Source organism: Leptonotus elevatus, chromosome 1, assembly GCF_054856555.1.
Source record: "Leptonotus elevatus isolate MCC_2025b chromosome 1, RoL_Lele_1.0, whole genome shotgun sequence".
In the NCBI taxonomy this organism is placed as follows: domain Eukaryota; kingdom Metazoa; phylum Chordata; class Actinopteri; order Syngnathiformes; family Syngnathidae; genus Leptonotus; species Leptonotus elevatus.
In genome coordinates, this window is record NC_141239.1 from 47,630,892 (window position 1) to 47,651,826 (window position 20,935).

General features: G+C 39.2%; 2 protein-coding genes, 1 long non-coding RNA gene and 2 other non-coding genes across 6 annotated transcripts in view; 3 read left to right on the forward strand and 2 right to left on the reverse strand.

Annotated features, from left to right (window-relative positions):
* sphk1 (sphingosine kinase 1) overlaps nt 1–2,025 on the reverse strand; it is a 29,474-nt gene extending 27,449 nt beyond the window's left edge. Inside the window, exon 1 of the mRNA XM_086062111.1 lies at nt 1,318–2,025. Coding sequence (XP_085918237.1) covers nt 1,318–1,744 — 427 coding nt within the window. The 5' untranslated portion in view covers nt 1,745–2,025. The remainder of the gene's footprint in view (nt 1–1,317) is intronic.
* Nucleotides 2,026–2,328: 303 nt separating this feature from the next.
* Nucleotides 2,329–3,675, forward strand: LOC147182677 (uncharacterized). Its single transcript, XR_015091173.1, has 4 exons — nt 2,329–2,746; nt 2,932–2,978; nt 3,164–3,221; nt 3,393–3,675. It is a non-coding gene; the product is annotated as an uncharacterized LOC147182677 (long non-coding RNA).
* LOC147182678 (small nucleolar RNA SNORD49) lies at nt 3,021–3,095 on the forward strand. The gene has a single exon (XR_015093561.1). It is a non-coding gene; the product is annotated as a small nucleolar RNA SNORD49 (small nucleolar RNA).
* On the forward strand, nt 3,248–3,317 carry LOC147182679 (small nucleolar RNA R38). The gene has a single exon (XR_015093558.1). It is a non-coding gene; the product is annotated as a small nucleolar RNA R38 (small nucleolar RNA).
* fbf1 (Fas binding factor 1) lies at nt 3,446–14,133 on the reverse strand. 2 transcript variants are annotated; one of them, XM_086062302.1, is made up of 28 exons: nt 13,882–14,133; nt 13,765–13,795; nt 13,574–13,621; nt 13,430–13,475; nt 13,283–13,349; nt 12,600–12,732; nt 12,426–12,494; nt 11,638–11,787; nt 11,397–11,523; nt 10,980–11,110; nt 10,800–10,893; nt 10,111–10,560; nt 9,963–10,040; nt 9,799–9,866; nt 8,000–8,052; nt 7,886–7,933; nt 7,659–7,784; nt 7,464–7,564; nt 7,162–7,368; nt 6,856–6,963; nt 6,463–6,730; nt 5,285–5,395; nt 5,031–5,207; nt 4,779–4,955; nt 4,487–4,624; nt 4,304–4,397; nt 4,101–4,225; nt 3,446–3,598 (listed from the first exon to the last, which is right to left on the reverse strand). In XM_086062302.1, the coding sequence occupies exons 1-28, from the start codon at nt 13,882–13,884 to the stop codon at nt 3,521–3,523; spliced, it is 3,306 nt and encodes a 1,101-aa protein (XP_085918428.1). In that variant the 5' UTR covers nt 13,885–14,133; the 3' UTR covers nt 3,446–3,520. The 2 variants fall into 2 exon arrangements, with proteins under 2 accessions (XP_085918428.1, XP_085918352.1); XM_086062226.1 differs by having other exon boundaries at nt 7,886–7,936.
* Nucleotides 14,134–20,935: the final 6,802 nt, after the last annotated feature.

Below are 20,935 nucleotides of genomic sequence, written 5' to 3' on the forward strand. Positions count from 1 at the left end.
AATGCTTTTCACACGGGCCGGCTGACTTAATGGATGGAAGGTGTATCCCCTACCAAGCAAGTCCAGCAGGTTATTGGCAGAAGGAATGCAAGCATGTGTTTAACAAATAGGATTGAGAGTCGGTTTGAAGCCGTGTACTTGGCGGTGACATGCTATTTGTTTTGAATGCTGGCATAAAATTATATTTATTAGATTTTGAAATGGAATACCATGCACTTAGTTCTGGAAATTATAGTATTATAGAGAATGCAACAAAACAAAAACATTGATATGAGATACAATTTTGATTTCTTCTGTAACAAAGCTTGTAACTCAAAACACTTATAACCTAACTTCATTCATCTTTCCCCATTAAATGAATGGACAAGGAGCCAGTCAAAATACGTCAGTAAGCCACACTATTAGTTGTTCCTGGCAAAGGATAAAGAATATATGTATGCATGTGAGTATTATATTATCTGTCTACATGTGTTGCTTCACTGTTTGTTCAAATGGCTGTTGCTTAAATGTTATAACACTACGGCACTGATGCTATTTGTTAACCCATCTATGGTGTTTTTCCCATTAGAATTAACCCTCGTTAAGTTGACGGACTCTAAGACAAACTTTTGTGTTGTTTTAAATACACAAATTGTATTTAGGCCTATATCTGTTTCATGTTTAGTTTGACAGTACATTTCATTTGTGAGTGGCTATATAAAGAACTTACAACCTGTTTTTGAGAATTGTGAGTTCACTGCCACTATACTGCACTTGCAATTCCAATTTTTGCTCGCAGTCAAAGAAAGAATATTGGCCGAACAATGGCTCATATCTCGAAAAACTATGAGCTGGGTGACATTTATCTCCAGGCGCCACTCTAACTGTTATAACAATGCATTCTATCAAATACATTTTAAATAGTGGCTGTTATGCTTTGAGGTTGTGTCTCTCAACATCTAGAGGAAGAGGAAAAAAAGGGAGATATGACTCAGCAGAATTTACATTTTAAAGTTAATTTCTCTGACCGCATACTTATAAGGTGTTTTCTCAACATTTTCACCCATGATAGCGTGTGCAAATCAAACCAATGAAACTTGTAACTTAAGAAAAACTTTGATATGAATACATATTTTTCTGACAAGGCCAAAAAAAGAAGCTATAATAATATAAGAAAAAGACACTTTATTATCAAAGGTATTCTTTAAATAGATATATAATATAGCTTAAACACGCCCACAAAATACAATAACATAAAAACAGTCCGTGCCTATTCATTCTCCAATTCTGGGATGACCCACATAATGCGTGAATGTAAACAAGCGTGACCTTGCTCACCGTCTTTCCGGAGCGCCTGCTGCACAGAGGCATCCCTGATGGCACAAGCCCACCGTTCAGCCTCCCGCAGATTAGTCCGGGGGTCCTGGACCAGCGCCACCCGAAAGCACTGCTCCACTCGCTGCCGGGCCACGCCGGCGCTCATCCAGCGCCTTTTGAAGGGGTAGAAATAGGCGGTAAAGTAGGCGCCGACATCCGCGCTGTCCGTTCCTCTGTACGCCCGGCAGCCGACGCAGTCCGTCAAGTTGAAGACCACCTTGGTCCGGCCCGGGGACGAGGAGATCTTCTGGATGGTCAGGGCGCTCTCCGTCAGGCTCACGGAGTAGCGGACCTTGTCGTCGAGTGTGTCCGTAAACTCCCCATAAAGCATGCCCACGAAGCCGTTCCGCTGGCGGGGTGGCTCCGCTTCAGGGGCGTCCGTCTCCATCCCGGCCAGGCCAGTGCGAGGATGGTGGTGCGGTACCGACTCTCAAGTGGAGTTCTGCTGCGGGACGCTCCGAGCGCGAGGACATCATTCTTGGTTCGGAGTCTCTTCCTAGCGGCTAAAAGAGGGAGTGCAGCCAACAAGCACCATTTTCCATGCACACGTTTTATATTTCGGGCCAGTTTTAAGCCGGCTAATAATATCCTTATAATAAATATCGATGTCAAATTCAAAATGTATTACGAGCCTGTCTGACATTAACAGATGGATGATTAATCCTTGAAGAACGTCTCAGTTAAAAGGGAAATTCAAATACAACACAATCTATTTTAGACACGGGTCAAATTTACCCGGAACAGCCACATATGTGTACACTAACTTTGTAGCACAATTTATAATTATTCTCAAGGAATACACAATTTGCCAAACGGGCTTTTGATTTGTTCGTGTATATTATTTGTAAGCATATTTCAAGGATAGGCTACCATTAAATGAACAAGGATGTGGCAAGTTGTGACAAAAGCAGAGGCGCTTATACTATCCCCAATATTGTCGTTTTCTTTAAATTTACAAAATTATAATTATCGTGATCGACCTTTTATTTTAAATAGTCTACATTTGACTGTGTAGAGTGTAGTAGGTAAATGATATATAATGTTGGCCACGCCCATTCTTTAACACGTTATTTGTGACGTAGGCGCCAAATAAAACCAGATCACGCCAGCTTTCCGGTCTCTCTTCTCTTCTCGGCGTTGAAAATGGATGCAGCTATCAACCAGGCCAACATGCAGCCGCATATAATGCGTTTCTGTCCAAATATCAAGTTGGTGAACATAGATGTTCCTCCTTGAACTGAGCGGTTTCCTTTCCCGAGTACTTGGGTGCAGAATCTAGCGACTTTGAAATGGTGCTAGCTAGTTAGCTTTTTAGCTTGAATGGAAGCAGCACGTGGTGCAGACTGCAGGGCAGTCTCTCGGCCATGTACAGTGGAAGCAATTATTACGGGTAAGGTCTCATGGTTGGTGTGATATACATTTTAAAATATTAATCTGCTCACTTAATGTGATGATATTGTTATCCCTGTCTGAAAACAACGTGTAGAGAACGATGGTACCTGATCAGCATTCGATAGGGCCCCGTAGAAACTCGTTGATCTTCAATCTCTCATGAACTTATTGTTCTCGTTTCAGGTTGCTCCAAATGGTTTCAAATGGCCGAACGAGAGGACGTTGTAAAGGTTTGTACTATATTGTCCCACCACACCACGTTGCGTGATAGTTTCAATGATGATAACTGCTGCATAGGAAGTGCCGTCTGATGCGATAACTGACGATGGCAATAAGATGATCTGAGAAATTCCCTCAAACTAATTTTTTGTATGAAAGCTGATCTGAAGAGAGTGACTGTGATATGTTTGTTTAGGTGCAGTAAAGTAGCTGTCATCAGAACAAACGTTCTCTGCGGGAATGGAGATTAGCAGGTACTTACTGTCGGATTTGTGCAGAATCAAGCCAGTGATGATAAAAGTTATCCCTGTCTGAACATAAATGTTGAGTCATGGTAATCTGAGGCTTGACCATCATCACATTTTCACTGTTCATTAGATTGCTTCAATGTATGATTTGTAATGTCTTATATTGTACCCCTTTAGGTGAATATCTGTTTGGTGTGAATTGCCTGAAGAAAACAAGTCACAAGGAAAACTGACTTCTGAATTCATTTAATAAACAATGTTGTACAAAATCTATGTAAAGCGAGCTTGAATCACAATGCTGGAGCTCAGTGTGACTTCTGTCTATAAGACTTTTTCTTCAAGTTTTCAAGGAAGATTTGTTGCTCTTGCAGGTAGTCATGGTCCTGTATGCATGAGCAACTCAGTTAAGTGGAAATCCATACAAGGATTGAAAGACATGATTAAAAGGATAAATAAAGCACATGTGTTTTGCTGATCTGTTTACTCTAAATTGTGAGATTTGCAATAAAAGTAAGCATCACAAAAGTTTATCATGCACTTTCTACAAGATGCTGTTAGATTCTAATAACATGTTGAAATCATAAGGAATTTGTTAGTAGTTTTTACTCAAGTACTAGAGGCACTTCTTGATAAATTTGAGCATAGTGCAGTAAAAACGTTTTGTTTCTACTTATTTTAAATAAAAAATCTGCTTTGTAATTTCTCAAAATTGATTTTTTGTTACAAGGTATCAAAATAACCCCTAAAAATGTTTCGCCGTGTAGTAATCTATATGCTACGGGTCACTTAAGAAATATACAAATTCATCTAAATGTTGTATATACTTTGGATATATATGAAAATACAGACTCAAAGTCCCTTTAATATTCAACAGTTTCTGCTTACCTTTTGCGCATTGTATTTCCATATAGCCAGACTTGCCCGGAGTGCCACAGATTGAGAACTGGGTGTTACCTGAGAGGTTTTTAAGGTTGGGGTCAAGATTGGCTCTCGCATTGCTGTACCCCATTCTACAAATCAATATACAAATCATGGTTATTATTCACCTAATTGTGCGATTTGTAAAACTGAATATAGGTTTCCATCACCTGGTGGAGTGGGATTGGTTTGTGTCAAGGAGCCACTCTGAGGGTCTGGTATAGGTTTCTCCGTTGTTTCCTGTGGATTAAACCGTCTCCGCTCCTACAATTGAGAGTGCAAGTTATATTGCCAGCCAACAAGTGACCTATATTTGGGCGGGTAGGGGTTGATAACAATTCCGATGAATATACCTGAAGAGCACGTTGTTCGAGCTGCCTCAGCCTCTCAATCCGAGAATGAATCGTTCGCAGCCTTGCCTCATGTTCAGACTCCACACGTTTGGCTTCCCGCAATGCCTGTTCTCCTTCCTCATACTTTTCTGCTGCCAGCTGCACACGTCAAGAGGCATAGTAATGCAAAAACATCCACAAAATTCGGGACAGGCATAAACATTTGGGGATAGATGAGGATAAAGGTCCTTTTATTTCTTAGCAAAAAGTAGTTACGTGGATCGAATTGCGAAATTTCAGACGGGTGATTTACCTTGCTGAAGGCATCAACCTCCTGTGCTCGGACTTTGAGCCTCAGAGCAGTGCTGCTTATTCTCTCTTTTTCTTGCTCCAGTTCTCCTTTCAGTTGCTCCAGAGCCTCTCTCTCCTGTGCCGCAGCCGTCTCTTTCAGTTTCAGCTCTCCGCTGCGAAGCTTCAAAGCAGCTTGTTCCTATGACAAAGAAAAAGGTTCTGTATTTGGGATTTGTAATTCAAGTGGGTTTGCTGAAAAGCAGCTTCAGCTCACCTGCGCAAGACTCATAATGGAGCCCTCTCTCCTCTCTAGCAAAGTGCTGACATCCTGTTCGGCCCTTTCTCGTCGCTGCTTTTCCTGGGCATGGAAGATGTTCCACTCCGCCGCCAGCTTTCTTCTCTCCTCTGCGCACTGCTGCATCACTGCCTTCTGCTCTTCTAATAACGCACTCTTAATGTGTAGCGAGAAAGGAAGAGTGATTGGAAATCAAATGACATCTTCACATTCTTGTCGGGATTCAGCCTTACCTTGGCTCTTTCCAGCTCCTCTCTTTCCATAGTCAGAGAGCGTCGTTCTTCTTCCAGGCTTTTCAGGGAAGACTCGACTTTGCCTTGCTCTGCTGTCATCTTCCAGCGCTCCTGTAAAATAATTGCTAGTATTAATAGCCAAAGGTTCTTCGGTCATTACGTGGCTATCCTTGTGGCTGAGTGGTGGGAGAGGTTGATTTGAATCCATGTAAGGCAGTTGCATTTTTTGTATGAGAAGCACCGTTATACATTAAATTTAGATTATCTTAAGTGTCTTGCTGTGCTCTTTTAAAATCATCCAAAATCTGCCATTTTTTTTGCAGATTATGTATTAATTAATTTATTTTTTGCACATCAACACATTACAACACAAGACAAAGATGAAGACATTCTAACATTTCTGACAAAAAAATATTTAAAAAAAATTGGCTCATCTTTACCAATTTTTCTCTGTTGTAAATTTTAAATAAATAATAAAGGACAAAGCAGTCAAATGTTCTGCATTTAATACACGTCTATTCTTAAAAGCGTTAATGGACTAATAAATAAGTATAATAAAAATATCAGAATTATTCTAACAAATAGCGCAATTTGCCTCAATAAAATCCATATCGGTTGGGTCCTTTTTGTTTACCTAATCCAAACTTTCACCCGTTATCAAAACGGTACCACCTTAACTTATTAGTAACTCGTTCCGTGAGCAAGCTCGTAACTTAATTTCTCATATAAATCCATCCATCAATCCATTTTCATTACCATGTTTCCCCATTAAAATCAATTAAATTGCCAGCCACCTAAAAAAAAAAAAAAATCACACAATTTTGGTGTGTTATTTTTTTAATTAAAGAAATAGCAGTATATTTTATTTAAAAAAATAAATTAAAAAAAACCAATGAAACATAATAAAAAGTAAATAAATGAACTGGTTTTACAATGGTAAATGACTGTACTGGAGTCGCTCATTTCTGTGTTTGACTTCTTCCGTTCACTAAACAGCTAGAAGTGCATCAGCAACTGTGGCTCTTGCCCACTTGCAAGGCATGACTTTGCTTTAAATAGCAATTGTAACTCAAATTTGGGCTCACAAGAGAAATAAAAAAGAAATAAAACGACCAAAAGACAACTCTAAACTTAAAGCCCATACATTGGAGTAAAGGTCAAGTTACTACATCACTCACCTTCTCAATTTGTCTCTGCTGCTGAGCCAAACGGTCCTGCATGACTGAAACAAACATATAGAGATGAAACGCTCGATCGTGTCCACGAGAGAATGTCGATCGCTGTGGGTGTGAAGTGAAGCGCATACTTCGAAGCTGCTCATCTCTGTGCCGCACCCCGTGCTCCAAGCCGTGGTTTGTGTGCTCATGCCTGCTCTCGACCAAAGTGGAGAGATCTCCAAGACGAAAAGAAAACTGCTCCATTTTCTCGATGACGAGCGTCAGTGACCTGGACAAAGATGGCATTCAGTATTCTTATATCAAATCCGAACTACCATAACTTCATCGCATGACAATGCAACACATTTTATACACTCCGTTTATGCATCTAAAAAAATCCATTACATGACGGACCTGGTCTCAGATGTTGCACTTGTTACAGCATCAACCTCTTCTTCTTTCAGCCTTTTCAGTCGATTGACATGATCTTCATGATCTTTCTTCATCTCTGTGATAGATTTTCTAAATGTCATAGAAAGAACGGTAGATGTAAAGCAACAATTTATGAGTTCAATTGTTAGCATAATGCAGAGTAAGCACATTGCTTTTGCTAGATTAGTTTCATCATTTCCCATAATCCAAACCTTTGCAGATCTTCTGTTTAATGCACAAAGCCATGGATATATTTGAAAGCAAGGTCTATCCACACAAGAAGTTTACCTTTGCAAATCCAGGAGTCTCTCTCTGTCACGGTCTTGGTCTTGCTGGAACTGGGCCAGTTTTCGCTGGTAGTGAGCCTGCAGGTCTGAACGCTCCTTCTCAGCCGCTTGCGTTAGTGCGGCCACCCGTTCAATTAAGTCTTCGCTCTCCTGCCGCATCCGCGTCTCCCTCTGGACTGCCGATTCCTCGAGAAGCTTGACGCGAGTCCTGCAAGTGGCACATGTGTATAGCATGACTCACACTTTTGAACAGATGGTGGATGGAACAAACACAGACTGTACATTTTATCTAGGAATTAATACTTGTGTGCGTTTTCCATCAGTTCCATGTCCTGTCTATGTCGCTTCTGGATACTTTCCAGCAACATCTGGCTATGGTCTCGTTCCAGCTGCATAGTCTTAACCTGGACAACAACAGATAGAGGTCAGAGGTTACATAACCAGCCATTAACTGCATACAGCCGTATTCTCTTGTTTCACACTATAGTATTAGATTACCTGTCCCTCCAGCTGAATGATGCGTGCCTGCAAATCCTCTCCGTCACCATGGTGCTCCTCATGGAGCTTTTTCAGGGCGCCAACATCCAAAGCACCCCGGAACCCCAATAACTGCGACTGCATCATCTTTCAGACAGAAGTGGCCATCATGTAAAAGTGTGCCGCGTCAGTCTTACAAAGTGAAAATAATTGAAATGAACCTGAAACAGAGTTTTTAAGTTGTTTACCTGCTGTTGTCGTAGCAATTGCTGCAGGCTGTCAGCCGAAAATGGCACCTGCTGACAGGACAATAAATTCAAATACAGCAAGCTAAATCTAAATAATAATAACTAAAACAATACCTGTTGCTGGACAGGAGCTGATGAGTTCGGCTTTAGGTTTGGCTGTGGGAGTGCTGGAAAAAGCATCAATGGGAATGACAATATGCACTAATGAAAGAAATGTATGGTCACAGGCGACAAGAATGAACCCTGGGTAATGGATATACCAGGGTCTAACAAAGTCAGTTCAAATGTGTATCAGTTTTTGTCCCATGTTAAAGACCCAGTATGTAGTCCTTAGCGCCATCTGGTGGTCAAAGATTAGCATTGGAAGCATGCAGGAGGACGCACACTCAGAGAGAGAGACCACATTTTGCAAGCCTAACACCAGTTCTAATTTTGCGTGAGCAAACGAGCATCTCCGCAAGGGACAGCCATTGTGAAGCCTGGCGAGCAACGGCGAAAGACCAAGTGGGCCAGAATTGGCCAGAGCAGCTAACAAGAGCGGCAAACAGGAGTTAGTCGGAGCCATAGGCTGGAGTGGCTAACGAGAGCGGCTAGCGGGAGAAGCTAGTATTTAATTAACGTTTTTTAAATAGTAAAAGCCTGCGAGAGCAAAGCAGAAAGTGACAAGCAACGGGCCTATATCATGGCTACCACCACCAAGGCTAACTACGTTCGCGAAGTTGTCCTTTTGGGCATCCGTAGCAGGAAGATGGTGGTGAAACATGGCAGCTCTAGTAAAGTGAGATTACAGCCATGTAATATAATTAGTGGACCTACGACTATATTAAAAAAAAAAAAAACATGTGTGTGATACAACATATTTTTTTGCATACTATTGACATAAACCAGGGTTCACCAATTACAGTCATCGAGGTCCGGAGTCCTGCAGGTTTTAGATGTTTCCGCCCACTAGCAAACCTGATTCGATTCTGATCGTATCAGGTGTGTTGGTAGTCGGAAACATCTAAAAACCTGCAGGACTCCGGACCTCGAGGACCGGAATTAGTGAACCCTGACATAAGCGGTCGTTTTTTAAAATGAATTAATTATTAGTTAACCACTAGATGACGCTATGGATCACTGAATGTCGCACTAAAATTCTATATTTGAACCATAATCTTCACATGAGAACAGTTTGGGGTAGAGATGGCTAAATGACTTGTGGCCCACCATCCAATTTTCAGTGGCCTGCGGCATAAACTGTACATAAAATGACATTTGACATGACCAATAAGGCTAGTTAAAAAAGTCAGGGAGTCAAAATCTGTGCCACTGCTATTAATAAATTGGTTTATAAATTGTTTAAATTAAAAGTTTTTCTAGATATGCAAAGATGCAAATACATTATTTGCCGCTAAAAATAACAATAATAATGTAAGGAATAAAAATAATTCAACTTAAGAAAAAATGATCCCTTCCACTTTATGCTCTGTGTCAAGGTCTGATTTATAACATTAATGACTCTCAAGTAACTGTTTTAAAAATGGTCTGCTTACTACAGTTTCATCTTGTGGTGGTTCTGAATGAGGAGATGAGATTCTGTTGCTATTCATTGCAGGGCTGGATCTAGTCGAGTGAAGTACACGGTCTAAACTATTTGCCTTATTACCTTAACACAGAGCTGTTATGTGGCAGTTGTTCAAAAAGCTAGAAATTAATAAATTTTTAATTTAAATTTTTTAAAAACATTTTAAAGTGGCCCTTGCATCTTTCTATTTTTCTGTATGCGGCCCTCAAATGTGGTTTGGGGAATGCCAGTTTCTAATTTTCTCAACAATATTTGTAGGGGTGAGTGGACAAAAAGGTGTAATGGTACCTTAATACTTTTTGGCTATAATGTACAGTACATGTTGAATAAGGCAGTCACTCAATACCTTGCTTGGCTCTCTCTTCTCTTTCAAAGGCATGTTGTGCAGCAAGGCTCGGTTGTCCAAGTGAGGAGCTGACACAAATTCAACAATATATATTACATAAAAGAACATGTTGAAAAGCATACAATCTTTTAGGGTGTTTTTTTTTTTTTTCACCCAAAGCTTACCCAGCATCCTTGGAGGACGACGACTGCTTCCCAGGGATGTTATTTCTGCCTCTGTGGGCTTGTGAAGGGGCTTCCCTACTAAAAACCAGATCATGAAACTGATTCCATGTATGACCATTGAGAGATTGCGTAATCGTATTTACATTACCTAACAAGTGACTCCAGATCCACTTCTTCTTCAAGACCCAAAGATTGCTCCTGATTTAAGATTTTGGCATCAAATTTTGATCCTGAGAACGACTTCTTCCTGCTAAGAGCTCCTGCCAACCAGTCATCCTCCTCATCCTCTTTCTTCTGGCTTTTGATCGCCTCAGGCTTTACTGCTTTGGTGTCAGTTGAAAGTGAGGCATTCACTTCCATTTTAGCAGATGATAAATTCTGCTCACCAGACAGAGAGCGCTTTCTCTCCAATAAAGGAGAAGGAGATTTTGGAGACTCTGTGGAAGTCTTCTTCTCTTTGATGTCATCTTCAAGGTAGCTCTGCTCATCGTTTGCCTTGAGACACAGCCAGTCAGCTGGGTTGCGGGATCGAGTGGAGGCTGGGGCAATGGGTGGCTTTTTCTCCGGGGTGGAAGCACTGACATCCTCTGTGGGGAATCTTTTTTTTTTTTTTTTGTTAAGAAAAGTGAAATGAATTGAAATACCATTAATCCAATCCAGGCTCGAAAAAGCTACCGCCAATGTTTTTAATAAAGAAAAATAGCACTGGGTTGTAAAATATCAATTGAAATCATATTAGAATAGAACATAAACATTCAAACAAAGTAAAAGAGAATGTGCACCAAAAAAGTTGGGGCACTCACAAGGCACCACTGTACTAGTAGAGTGCGCACACACCTGATAGACTGCCTGCGAGATTGGTGCCCTGAAGCGGTGTCTCCCACTGTGGGCTGATAGGACCCAAATTTGAGGTCATCTTCTAAAAGGGTCTCTGAGAAATGGACATAAAGGCCCTCAATTACTTTTAAAGTCTACATACCACACGTTGTGTTAGGATTAGACACATTTACATCTTACCAGCTTTCATATTGTAGTTCTTCTCCCGAGACGGAGGCTGGTCCTTAGCACCCGAGGGCCACTCCGGACGAAGGGAATTACAGTTCTCTAGAATCTCATCGAGTCTGGTACGAGCTCTCTGTGGTTGCTCACTACAGAATTGAGATGATAACACATATATAAGGATTTAGGCCGTAAATAATAATAATAATAAAAAAAAAGAAGATGTTTGACATACAATAAAAGCAACCAGACCGAAATAATTCAGTCAAGTGGGAATCAACAAAGTCGGAATTATTTTTAGATGCACACCAAATCAGCAGTATTACATGAAAACTCTGAAATAAAAATAAAATTAAAAAGAATATGAAAAAGAATAATGATAATAATAATAATAAGAAGAATAGCAGGACATTAGAAGGAAAATTAAGATGTCACCCTTCCCCTTTGGTCCAAAGCACATTCTCCGTTTTCGTGGGAATTTCACAGTCCAGGCCAAGTTCATCGATCAAATCGTCTTTCTCATCATCAAACGCAAGTTCGCTTAGTTTTTTTGTTGCACTAGCTGGTTGAAAGAAAAGAAAAACACATACACACACGAAAGAGTAGAGGAATTCCGCATGAGAGGTTAACATTGAAACATGAGAAACATGACATCCTGTAAATTTTTTAGGCTTACGTTTTTGGACGACAGATGCCGAATGTGAAGGTACCGATTTTTCAGGTTTGGTCGGGTATGAGCTGGATTTGGATGGCGTCTTGTTTTTATTTTGCGGTAAATCATCCAGCAGGTCAACTAGGTCATCCATATCATCCTGGTCATCAAGGTCTGCAGTAAAAAAAAAGAAAAAAGAAAAAAGAAAAAAAAAAGGCCATTTAGCTAAATTTGGCCAAACACGTTAGGGGCCGCTCTGCACTCAAATAGAAAACGATCCAAAGTTGTCATTTAAATTCCTACATAAGCAACCATGTTGATATATGAGCACAAATTAATATTGTGTTGATTATTATTAAACCAGCAAATTTTTTTTAAATCTATGAAATTATTATACTCAACATCACTTAAGGGGTAGTCACGACACGAGAGGCATCAAGTGGATCACATTGTTTAACCTGCTGCTGCAGCCTACATTAGATTTGAAGTGAGGCTTGTTAAATGCTGCTTTTACATACTCACATCAAGAAAGATTAATTCAAATGATAAGGTAATACCTTCAAAATGTTGAGTCAATAGGGTAGTTTTTGTGTACGGTACGGTACGGTCATCATACCCATTTCTACTCATCTACAACTTAGCGGAGCATTGACGCTGGAGATTCTAATGACACTCTGTACAAGTGATAACTGTGATACTGTATTTCCTACCACAGTATTTCCAGCACCTTCAAGTCTATATTGAGGGCTGCCGGTGTTTGTTAAGTCATAAAAGCTTCAGTTTTAGATGACGAAGACAAATGGCAGACTCACCAGAGAAGCTGAACTTTTTGGTACGTGCTAAAGATGAATGGATCTTCTTCCCTTGTATGGCAGCTTCATCTAGGTCAAGCAGGGGGGAAACAAAGCTCTCATTGCTTTCAGGAAAACCTTGAAGCCAGTTCGTGAGTATGAGTAAACCATTTCATAAGTGCGCCACTGCATTACCTGCTTCCCTTGGTTGTTTTGTATCACTCGCTATATCTGGTTCCGGCAAGAACCTTTCAGAATCAGATGGTTTTGTTGCTGCAGAACGTGAATTAGTTGCCTTCTTTGATGCAGCATTCATATCATTTGGACTCTGAAAATATTAAAAACAACAGATACAAGCAGTTAGCATGGACAAAGACAAAAACAAGCATTGCTTAAATTCAGGTGGTAAACGGTAAACCATTCTGATAATTCACACAAGTGTTTATGATGTGCCCCCGACTGGCACAAACACCTTTCACAGTATTTTTGTATTTCATTGTTCCTTAATGTTTTTTGATTGTGCCAGTACAATTCCATAAATAAATACGACAAAATAAATATATTGCATTTTTAATATTGATTTTTTTTTTAGGATCATCCACTTAAATTAATCAGTCATCGTCATTGTCAGGTTAAATACAGTTTTTCCATTAAAAAAAAAATAGTTGAAGATGGTGTACAGCCCAGAAAATGTCAAATGTTAAATAATCAAATTTTATCCTGAAAAAAACACTAGCACACAAAAAAAAAAATACACAGCAATATTTTTAAAGGCTTAGATAACAAAATATAAAGATGCTAAAAATTAAATAATTGTTGAAACTTTTATATCATGAATATAATATACAGGGCCATAACATGGATAGCTTTTAACACACCTCAATGTTGTCTTCATCCAGGTTTATGTCGTCTAGCAAACTGAAGAGGTTTTCAATGTCAGGTGTGCTGAAGGGGGAAAAAAGGTATTCATATGTAAAGCGTGGTGCCATTTCTTATGTGTTATATTTAATTAGTCAAACATATACCTATGACGTAATCCACCATGTCCTGATTTCCTTCTCAGTGGGAGTTCTGGTGAGTAAATAGTTAAATATTAATAACATGGGCCTATTATTGCAGTCATATTCATAACACCCTACCATTTAATCCGCAGAATTGCTATCACTTACTTTCACCATCGAAGGAGCTGTCGAGGATTTCTCCATCACCGAATGAGCCTTGGGAGAGTCATGAAAATATCTCATCAGCATGGACCTCTTCATTTTGTTACATTTGAGGCTGTAACTGTGTATTATATTTGGAATGGCAGTAGGCACTTCTCCTGTATGTAAGCTCTTCTTTAAGTACATTAGAAACTTACTTTTAGGTGACTTCCCTTTTGGCTTGGTGGCCTGAAAATGGCATCACAATTAAAAATAAATGAATAAATAAATAGAGAGCTACATTAACGATGCCGCAACGCTTACGGTGTACTCACCATTTTGGTTTGTTTACCTTTACAGCGGCACTTAGCTGGCTACTTTAGCATCAATCTGGTGAGGCGTCTCGTCTCCAATGGTGATCGCAAACACTCCTGTATCCACTCATGAGGCATCATTTAAAATGAGACGGTTAACATATAAAAGTCGTGCAAAACACGTATGAAAAGAGTCTGGCGGTTTTGTTTTTGCACACAAGCTCAATCTATCTAGAGATTTGAACTTGCAGATGAGGTACGTTTCCTGTTCACTCGTCCACTTGCATTGTGGGTAATGTTGTTTCCAGCGATCCCGTGAAAGCGCCACTGCTGTGCACGCCATGTGATATTGATACTGTCTCTATTTGGTTTTCTGTTTTCCCCTCTTCTCCAGTTAATCGTGTATTTGTTCCCAAGTTAACTTGCTACCCCCCGCCCCTTTTTTTTTTTGTCTCAGCGTCCTCTAGTACCACATCTCACGTGATGCGTCGACACCTCCGCCATATTACATGTGCACAAAGTTAATGCCTCTGAAGCACACACATATTGAGGTGTTCTTGGGGCAACGTCCTCAAAGGACCTTCATAATCTTGGTGCCAAACTGCCAATTATAAATAACTATGATGTGTAGCCCTAAATGTCCTGGTAATGTTACCTAAACATTTTTAATTTCAATTAAGAATTTTACTTAATTACACTTCAACAGCCATCTTTGCTAGCTAGAAATGCTACATGCATGCAGGAATGTCAGTCGTATGTGAGGTATGTAGGGTGACCACTGACCACTGACCAGATCCTATTTTGGCCGGGGCAGAACTGTTTTGAGCCTTGGGTCCCGCATCCCAGCGGATTCTGCCAACTCACCTGTTTTTCTCCTGATATTATGCCGGTCCCGTATTGGCGTCTCGTTTTTTGCGATGTTGTGCATGCCAATCACTCATTACCATAGTGATTCATACGATAAACCCATTAAAAATGAACTTAACTATTGAATTACTTGCTATTTACTTCTTGTGTTGTCATTCACATCCGCTTGTAATGGCACTTATGGTGTACGTGTCATGGAGGAAAAGGACTAATGAAATAACAGTTGAAGTTGAATTAAAGTTGTCCTTTAATTGGAGACAGAAGGTGAACATACAATCAAACCATGTGATTCTCACAAAGCTCTCTAACAAACAAACAAACAAAAAGTCCTTCAGACACCCATATCAGCACTTTATCTTTGGGAAAACTTCCAAATTTGTGTGTAACAACATTGGCTAATAAGTTCCAGTTTGCAAAGGAAAATACATCTTCATAACAACGAAAAAGATGCACACGAAAAGGCTTTAAGTTATTATACAGTATGTTCTTTCCACTGCTTTTGCTCAAGTCCCCACGTGTCTAGTCCTATTGCCGCTTTTCCATTAGCCCCAAACAGACCCGCAACACACCACAGCCTCCATTAATTTTCCTTTCCAACAGGCACGGGGTGGGATCAACTGAACTGTGCCTGCATGGCACTCGCAGCGTGTTGGGTCCCGCTCAAGGTTATTTTAGTTAACTAAAACTAACGAAAAAACTAAAACTAAAATTCAAAAAACAAGTTTGTTAACGAAATAAAATAAAAACGTAAATGCGTTTTAAAAAACGAAAACTAACTGAAACTACATTTTATGTTGACAAAACTAACTATAATTATAGCAAAAATGTCCTTCATTTTAGTCTTTGGTAAACAAATTAATGTATGAACCTTTGGGGATGATTTATTTTGATATTAACCGGAATAAGGACATTTGAAAGTGTGTCACACAAAAGTGACGTCATCTAGCAGCAGCCAATAGAAAAGCACCTTCAGATGACGTTGCTCCCATGGTGTTTTTTAAATATACCGCACAAGTAATATACACTTAAAAAAAAAAACCTAAAAGTAATACTGAAACTAACTAAAACTAAACTAAAACTAAGCATTTATGAAATAACTAAAACTAATAAAAACTAACAAAACCACCCTAAAAACTAATTAAAATTAACAAAATTTACTAAAATTAAAAATTCCCAAACTATAATAACCCTGGTCCTGCTGTAACATTTCACGAAGTGGGAACAATATTGAAAATTTCATATGAGTGAGCGGCACCCAAGTACTCATTCATTCTGAATGGAGAAAAATGACCGCTTGGGACCAAGCAAGGCTGTCTCGGTGTGGAAGCGGGCTAATGGAAAAAGAGCCAAGAATTGGCCTCTAATAATAATAATAATAATAATAATAATAATATTAATAATAATAATAATAATAATAATAATAATAATAATAATAATAATAATAATAACAGATTTTGTTTGTAACACACTTAACATTTATCAAATAAATCGCAAAGTGCACAGTACAGGCAACAATAAAGCAATACAACCACACAGTACAAAAAACTGTCAATATAAAATCTAAGTAAAAAAAACGTCAAGACTAAAATCAAAACTCAAAATAGAAATCAATCAGAAAAAACTTTTTTAAAAGGAAGGTTTTGAGGCCTATAGGTCAAGCTTTCGCCACATACTTAACTAAAGAGCCCCCCTGCTTTCTCATGTGATGCTTTGTGTGTGCGTTCATGCGACCAAACCAGCTCTATATTTGAATATTTTGCCACAAAGTGAGCAGATAAGGGTTTTTTTTTCTTCCTGCATGTAATCTCATATGTACGACCAATTTTGAATAATGACTTTACCACAGCATAAGCAACTAAAGGGTTTTTCTTCTGTGTGTGTCATCGTGTGGTGTGTCAACTGTCTCTTTCGGATGAATGTTTTGCCACAAGCTGAGCAACGAAATGGTTTTTCTTCTGTGTGCGTTCTCATGTGCTCTACAAATTGTGACTTAACAATAAACCTGTGATCGCAGAATGAGCAATGAAAAGGTTTTTCTTCCATGTGTGTTCTCATGTGGTCGATCCCAAGTGTGTTTTCAGCAAATGTTTTACCATGAATTGATCTTAAATTTTAGGAAAGGTTTCTCCTTACGCATAGTCTCCTTCTCAGAGCATTTCAAAGGTTTGTCATCACCTTCACTGTCTACATTGCTGCTCAAAGTTTCTTCCACGTCGTCATTGTCGGACAGTGGTGGTCCTTCAAAGTGGTCTTCACTTGGACTGTCATGGTGAAGCTGTGATGACTCGGGCGGTTCGTATTTGCACTCTTTATTCTCCACCGAGACATGCTGATGTCCGCCTCCTTCTCTTCCTCCTTAATATGGGGGGGCATTGCATCTTCCTCTTTGCTGTGGTGGGGCTGTGAAACTGCTTGCACCAAACTGGAGCTGCCCCCTTGCGCCTTCAGTGAAAGTTCTTCCTGATGGCCAATCAGCTGAGTGACATCTGCAGGATACAAGTCACAAGTTCAGTTTGAGTTACTACAACTACTGACTTGCAGTCCAAATGTATAATTTTTTTTCAAACAAAACAACATTGCCCCGCGAATAGCTGGTGGCCAATCACAAAAAAATACTGACGTTATCCTGCAGCCACTTTGGCAGTCTGCTTCAGTAACTTCAAAATTGCCAATTTATTATTAAGCCAATTTGGCAATTTTACTAACTTTGACACTATTTACAGCAGCCACAGTCTGTATTTACCTGCTTAAATTGTTATTTCATAGCAATCAAATATAGCTATCAGCATAATTTATAACATGTACCAATTATGATGTCGACAGATAACCTTGACGACAACCTACTGTCACGGTTTGTTTAAAACAAAACAAAACAATACTGCAACGGTGCAACTTAAATGTGACAGTTAAATATTAAATTACTGGCAAGTGGCAACACAAACACCCGTGACACGGATTAACCCTTATAACTTTCTTAATTAAACACATTGTGCCACGCAGTGCATTCTGGGAACCACAGATATGCAAAATAGGTTGATATGTACGGAAGACCAAAAATGCTCAAAAAATAAAAATAAAATAAAATAAATAAGAAGAAGAACAGACAATCTGTCATTCGTCGATTGAGCAGGAAAATGAGCGTCCGTCAATGTTTCCGTCAATTGAGGTGGGCATCCGTCATTTAGTCACCAAATTGGGATGTCCGTCCATGATTGCTGAATTTGACGGGTTGACGAATACATTGACGGACGAAAACACCCTTCCGTCAATGCTTAGTTCGTCAATTCGTTGAAGTTTCCTGGCGATCGTCAGTCGTCAACAAAATGGGCGTTCGTCCAATGGAGGACCAAAACTACACAGTTACAGCCTCAAAATAAATAAATGACAAAATAAATACATTTATGAATAAAAGTGAAAATAAAATCGAATATAAAAAATGTAATTCAAAAATTTAATACAAAAAATAGATATAAATGGAAATAAAAACAACAAAATATATATCCTAAACAAATAAATACAAGTAAAAATGAATACAAAAATAAAAAGCAAGATTAAAAAAATTAATATTAAAATAAATGTACAAATAAATATGTAATAATTAGAATTAAATATCAATCAATAAATAAAACCGCTCTGCTCTCACATTTATTTATTTCATGCTGCAGACGCTCTGTCAGGTCGAAATGTTATTCAAATGAGGGGCGGTCCCAAGCGTGTCTTGAGTTGGGCTCTGCCGTTGCAAACTTCCTTTCAATGGTTGAGTGAGCGGGGCCAGCGATTAAGGAAGTCTCGCCGGCTTGCATGGAGACTGCTCCAGCAATGGACGACTGTCTTGTCCACTGTCACCTCGACTTGTTGTCCAGCAACTCAAGATGCAAGTTGTGGTGACAGTGGACAAGATAGTCGTCCATTGCTGGAGCTCTCCATGCAACCCGGCGATGGCGGCGAGTCTTCCTTGTTCGCTGACCTACTCACTCTAGGGCTAGTATAAATATATATGTATTGTACATTACATATAACCGTTGGTGTTGTCGCTTGCTTTCTGTGCAGGTAGCGTGGGTTCGCTCCCACCCAGGGGACCATGTTTGTGTGTGTGTGTGTGGAAAAGAAACAAACAATTCAAAACCCCTTTGGTGTTGTTCTTGTGCACATTTTCTCACCTTTGTCAGCAAAGTTGTAGTATAGTTGGCTCAGTGTCACGAGTCCCAAATTATCTAGCTAAACTAAGCTAAGCTATCTAGGGTAACAAATTTGATTGTTTTTATTTTGTACAAAATCTAAATGAAGAACTTTTCAAAAATCAAACTCTGCTTTTGTCAAATTGCTTCAGTGAAAGCAAATTTAGAGACATCTCGAAAGAAGTCAAAGCAACCTATGTCAGTCAAGAGCGAAACATTCCCTGACCCTCACTCGTATCTTCCAGCAATAAAAGTATTTTTTCCTCATAGCATTTTCGATGCTGGAACGTATTTGCAAGATCTTAAACTTTTAAACGTTGCTTTTCACTGTGGTCACCATTACTAACAAACTACAGTAACAAATTATTGTTCAATACAATAGTTTCAATAGTAGTTAATCAGTAGCTCTGGGTGGTGAGGTGGTGCCATCGAACCTCAGTGCAGGCGGCGTGGGTTCGCTTCCAGCCCGGGAGACCACGTTTGTGTGGATGTATGTGTGTGTGATTAAAGAACATAAAAAAAAACAGTCAAACTAGTGACAAGCACCAAACGTTTTTTTAATCGACATAATCAATTTGATAATTCAATAACATACTTGTGTCAGTATAACAACAAATGAGAACAAACAAAAATGTATACAAACAATCAGACATTCCAGTTCAAATACATCATCAGAAAAAAAGAGAGACATTTACACTTAAGTAAATAGTTTTACATTTTCAGTCAAAAAATGTTTTATTACAATATCATTCCATATTTTTTTAATGACATTTTTGGATTTTATTACATTTCTGATCAAGTGAAAATTTATATTTTCAGCAAATTTTTACATTATAGGGTATTACAAACCTGCTCTACATTCAGAAATTATTTCAAATGTCAATGCTTATTCCTCCACAAAAAGTTTGTAAACATGCTCTCGATATCTTTAGTCTTGCACATGAAGGGAGAGAGCAAGATAAACAAACTGCGACCTGCTTAAAGGGTAACTCAACAGACTCTTGCTCCACCCCTCACTAAGATTTGAAATGGGCGCTCAAAGGGGGTTTTGCCTGGAGTACCGTTGGGTTGCGAATGGGGAGAGGGTTGAGCGTGGTGTGGCTGTGATTGACAGAAGCAACTCGCTAAGGAAGACGTTTAAGGAGGCGTGTTCGAGAACGAGCCGGTGGGTCGCGGGGGCGACTACGTCATGCGCCACAAGTGACGTAGTATGTATTGTCTCGTATAATGAGAGGACAAACAGCCAAATTGTGTTTATCCCAGTGTTTAACCTTAAGATGGCGCCAAACACACGTTTTTTGCCCGAAATTCAAGCTTTCAATAAACATGCACTAAATTGTCAAAATAATGACCAAGACATGTGAACAGCATTTGTAGACACCAGTTTATACAGTTTATCAGCCCCCCCCCCCCCCAATTTTTTTTTTTAGTATTGAGTTACCCTTTAAGATCACCCTAGCCAGTGTCCAAAGATCCCTTTGGAGCTACTAATCCAAAATGGTTGTTGCCTTTTCCAGTTTTTTTTGAAAAATGTTGACGCGGACTGACGTTCTTTAACATTCTTACAAATATGAATACAAATATACTTGACTTCCTACTTTAAAGATATGACTTCAATTAGTTGTTTCCCTCAATGTTATTTCATTTGAATAATTATTTTCAATATTATTCCATTTATTCAACGACAAAATTCACTCATTCAACATGGCAATCAATCAATTCGATATTTGTGTTATACTGCATTATTCAATACAATTACATCCCATGTCACAGATTTTCTTAAGTTTACAATCGTCCAGTGGTTAAAGCAAATGGCTGGCATGTGGGGGATCATGGTTCGAGTTCTGGTTAGAGCAGATTTGAGTCCAATTTCACATAATATTCACTGTAAAATTATTTAACATCAATTATATACAATGTAATTTCATAGTATTATTATTATTATAATAATCAGAGGGCGTACATAACAATTTTGGCATGGTTCTCAAATGAGCACCGGAGGTTGTTGTTTGGTGCTCAACCCTGCTCAT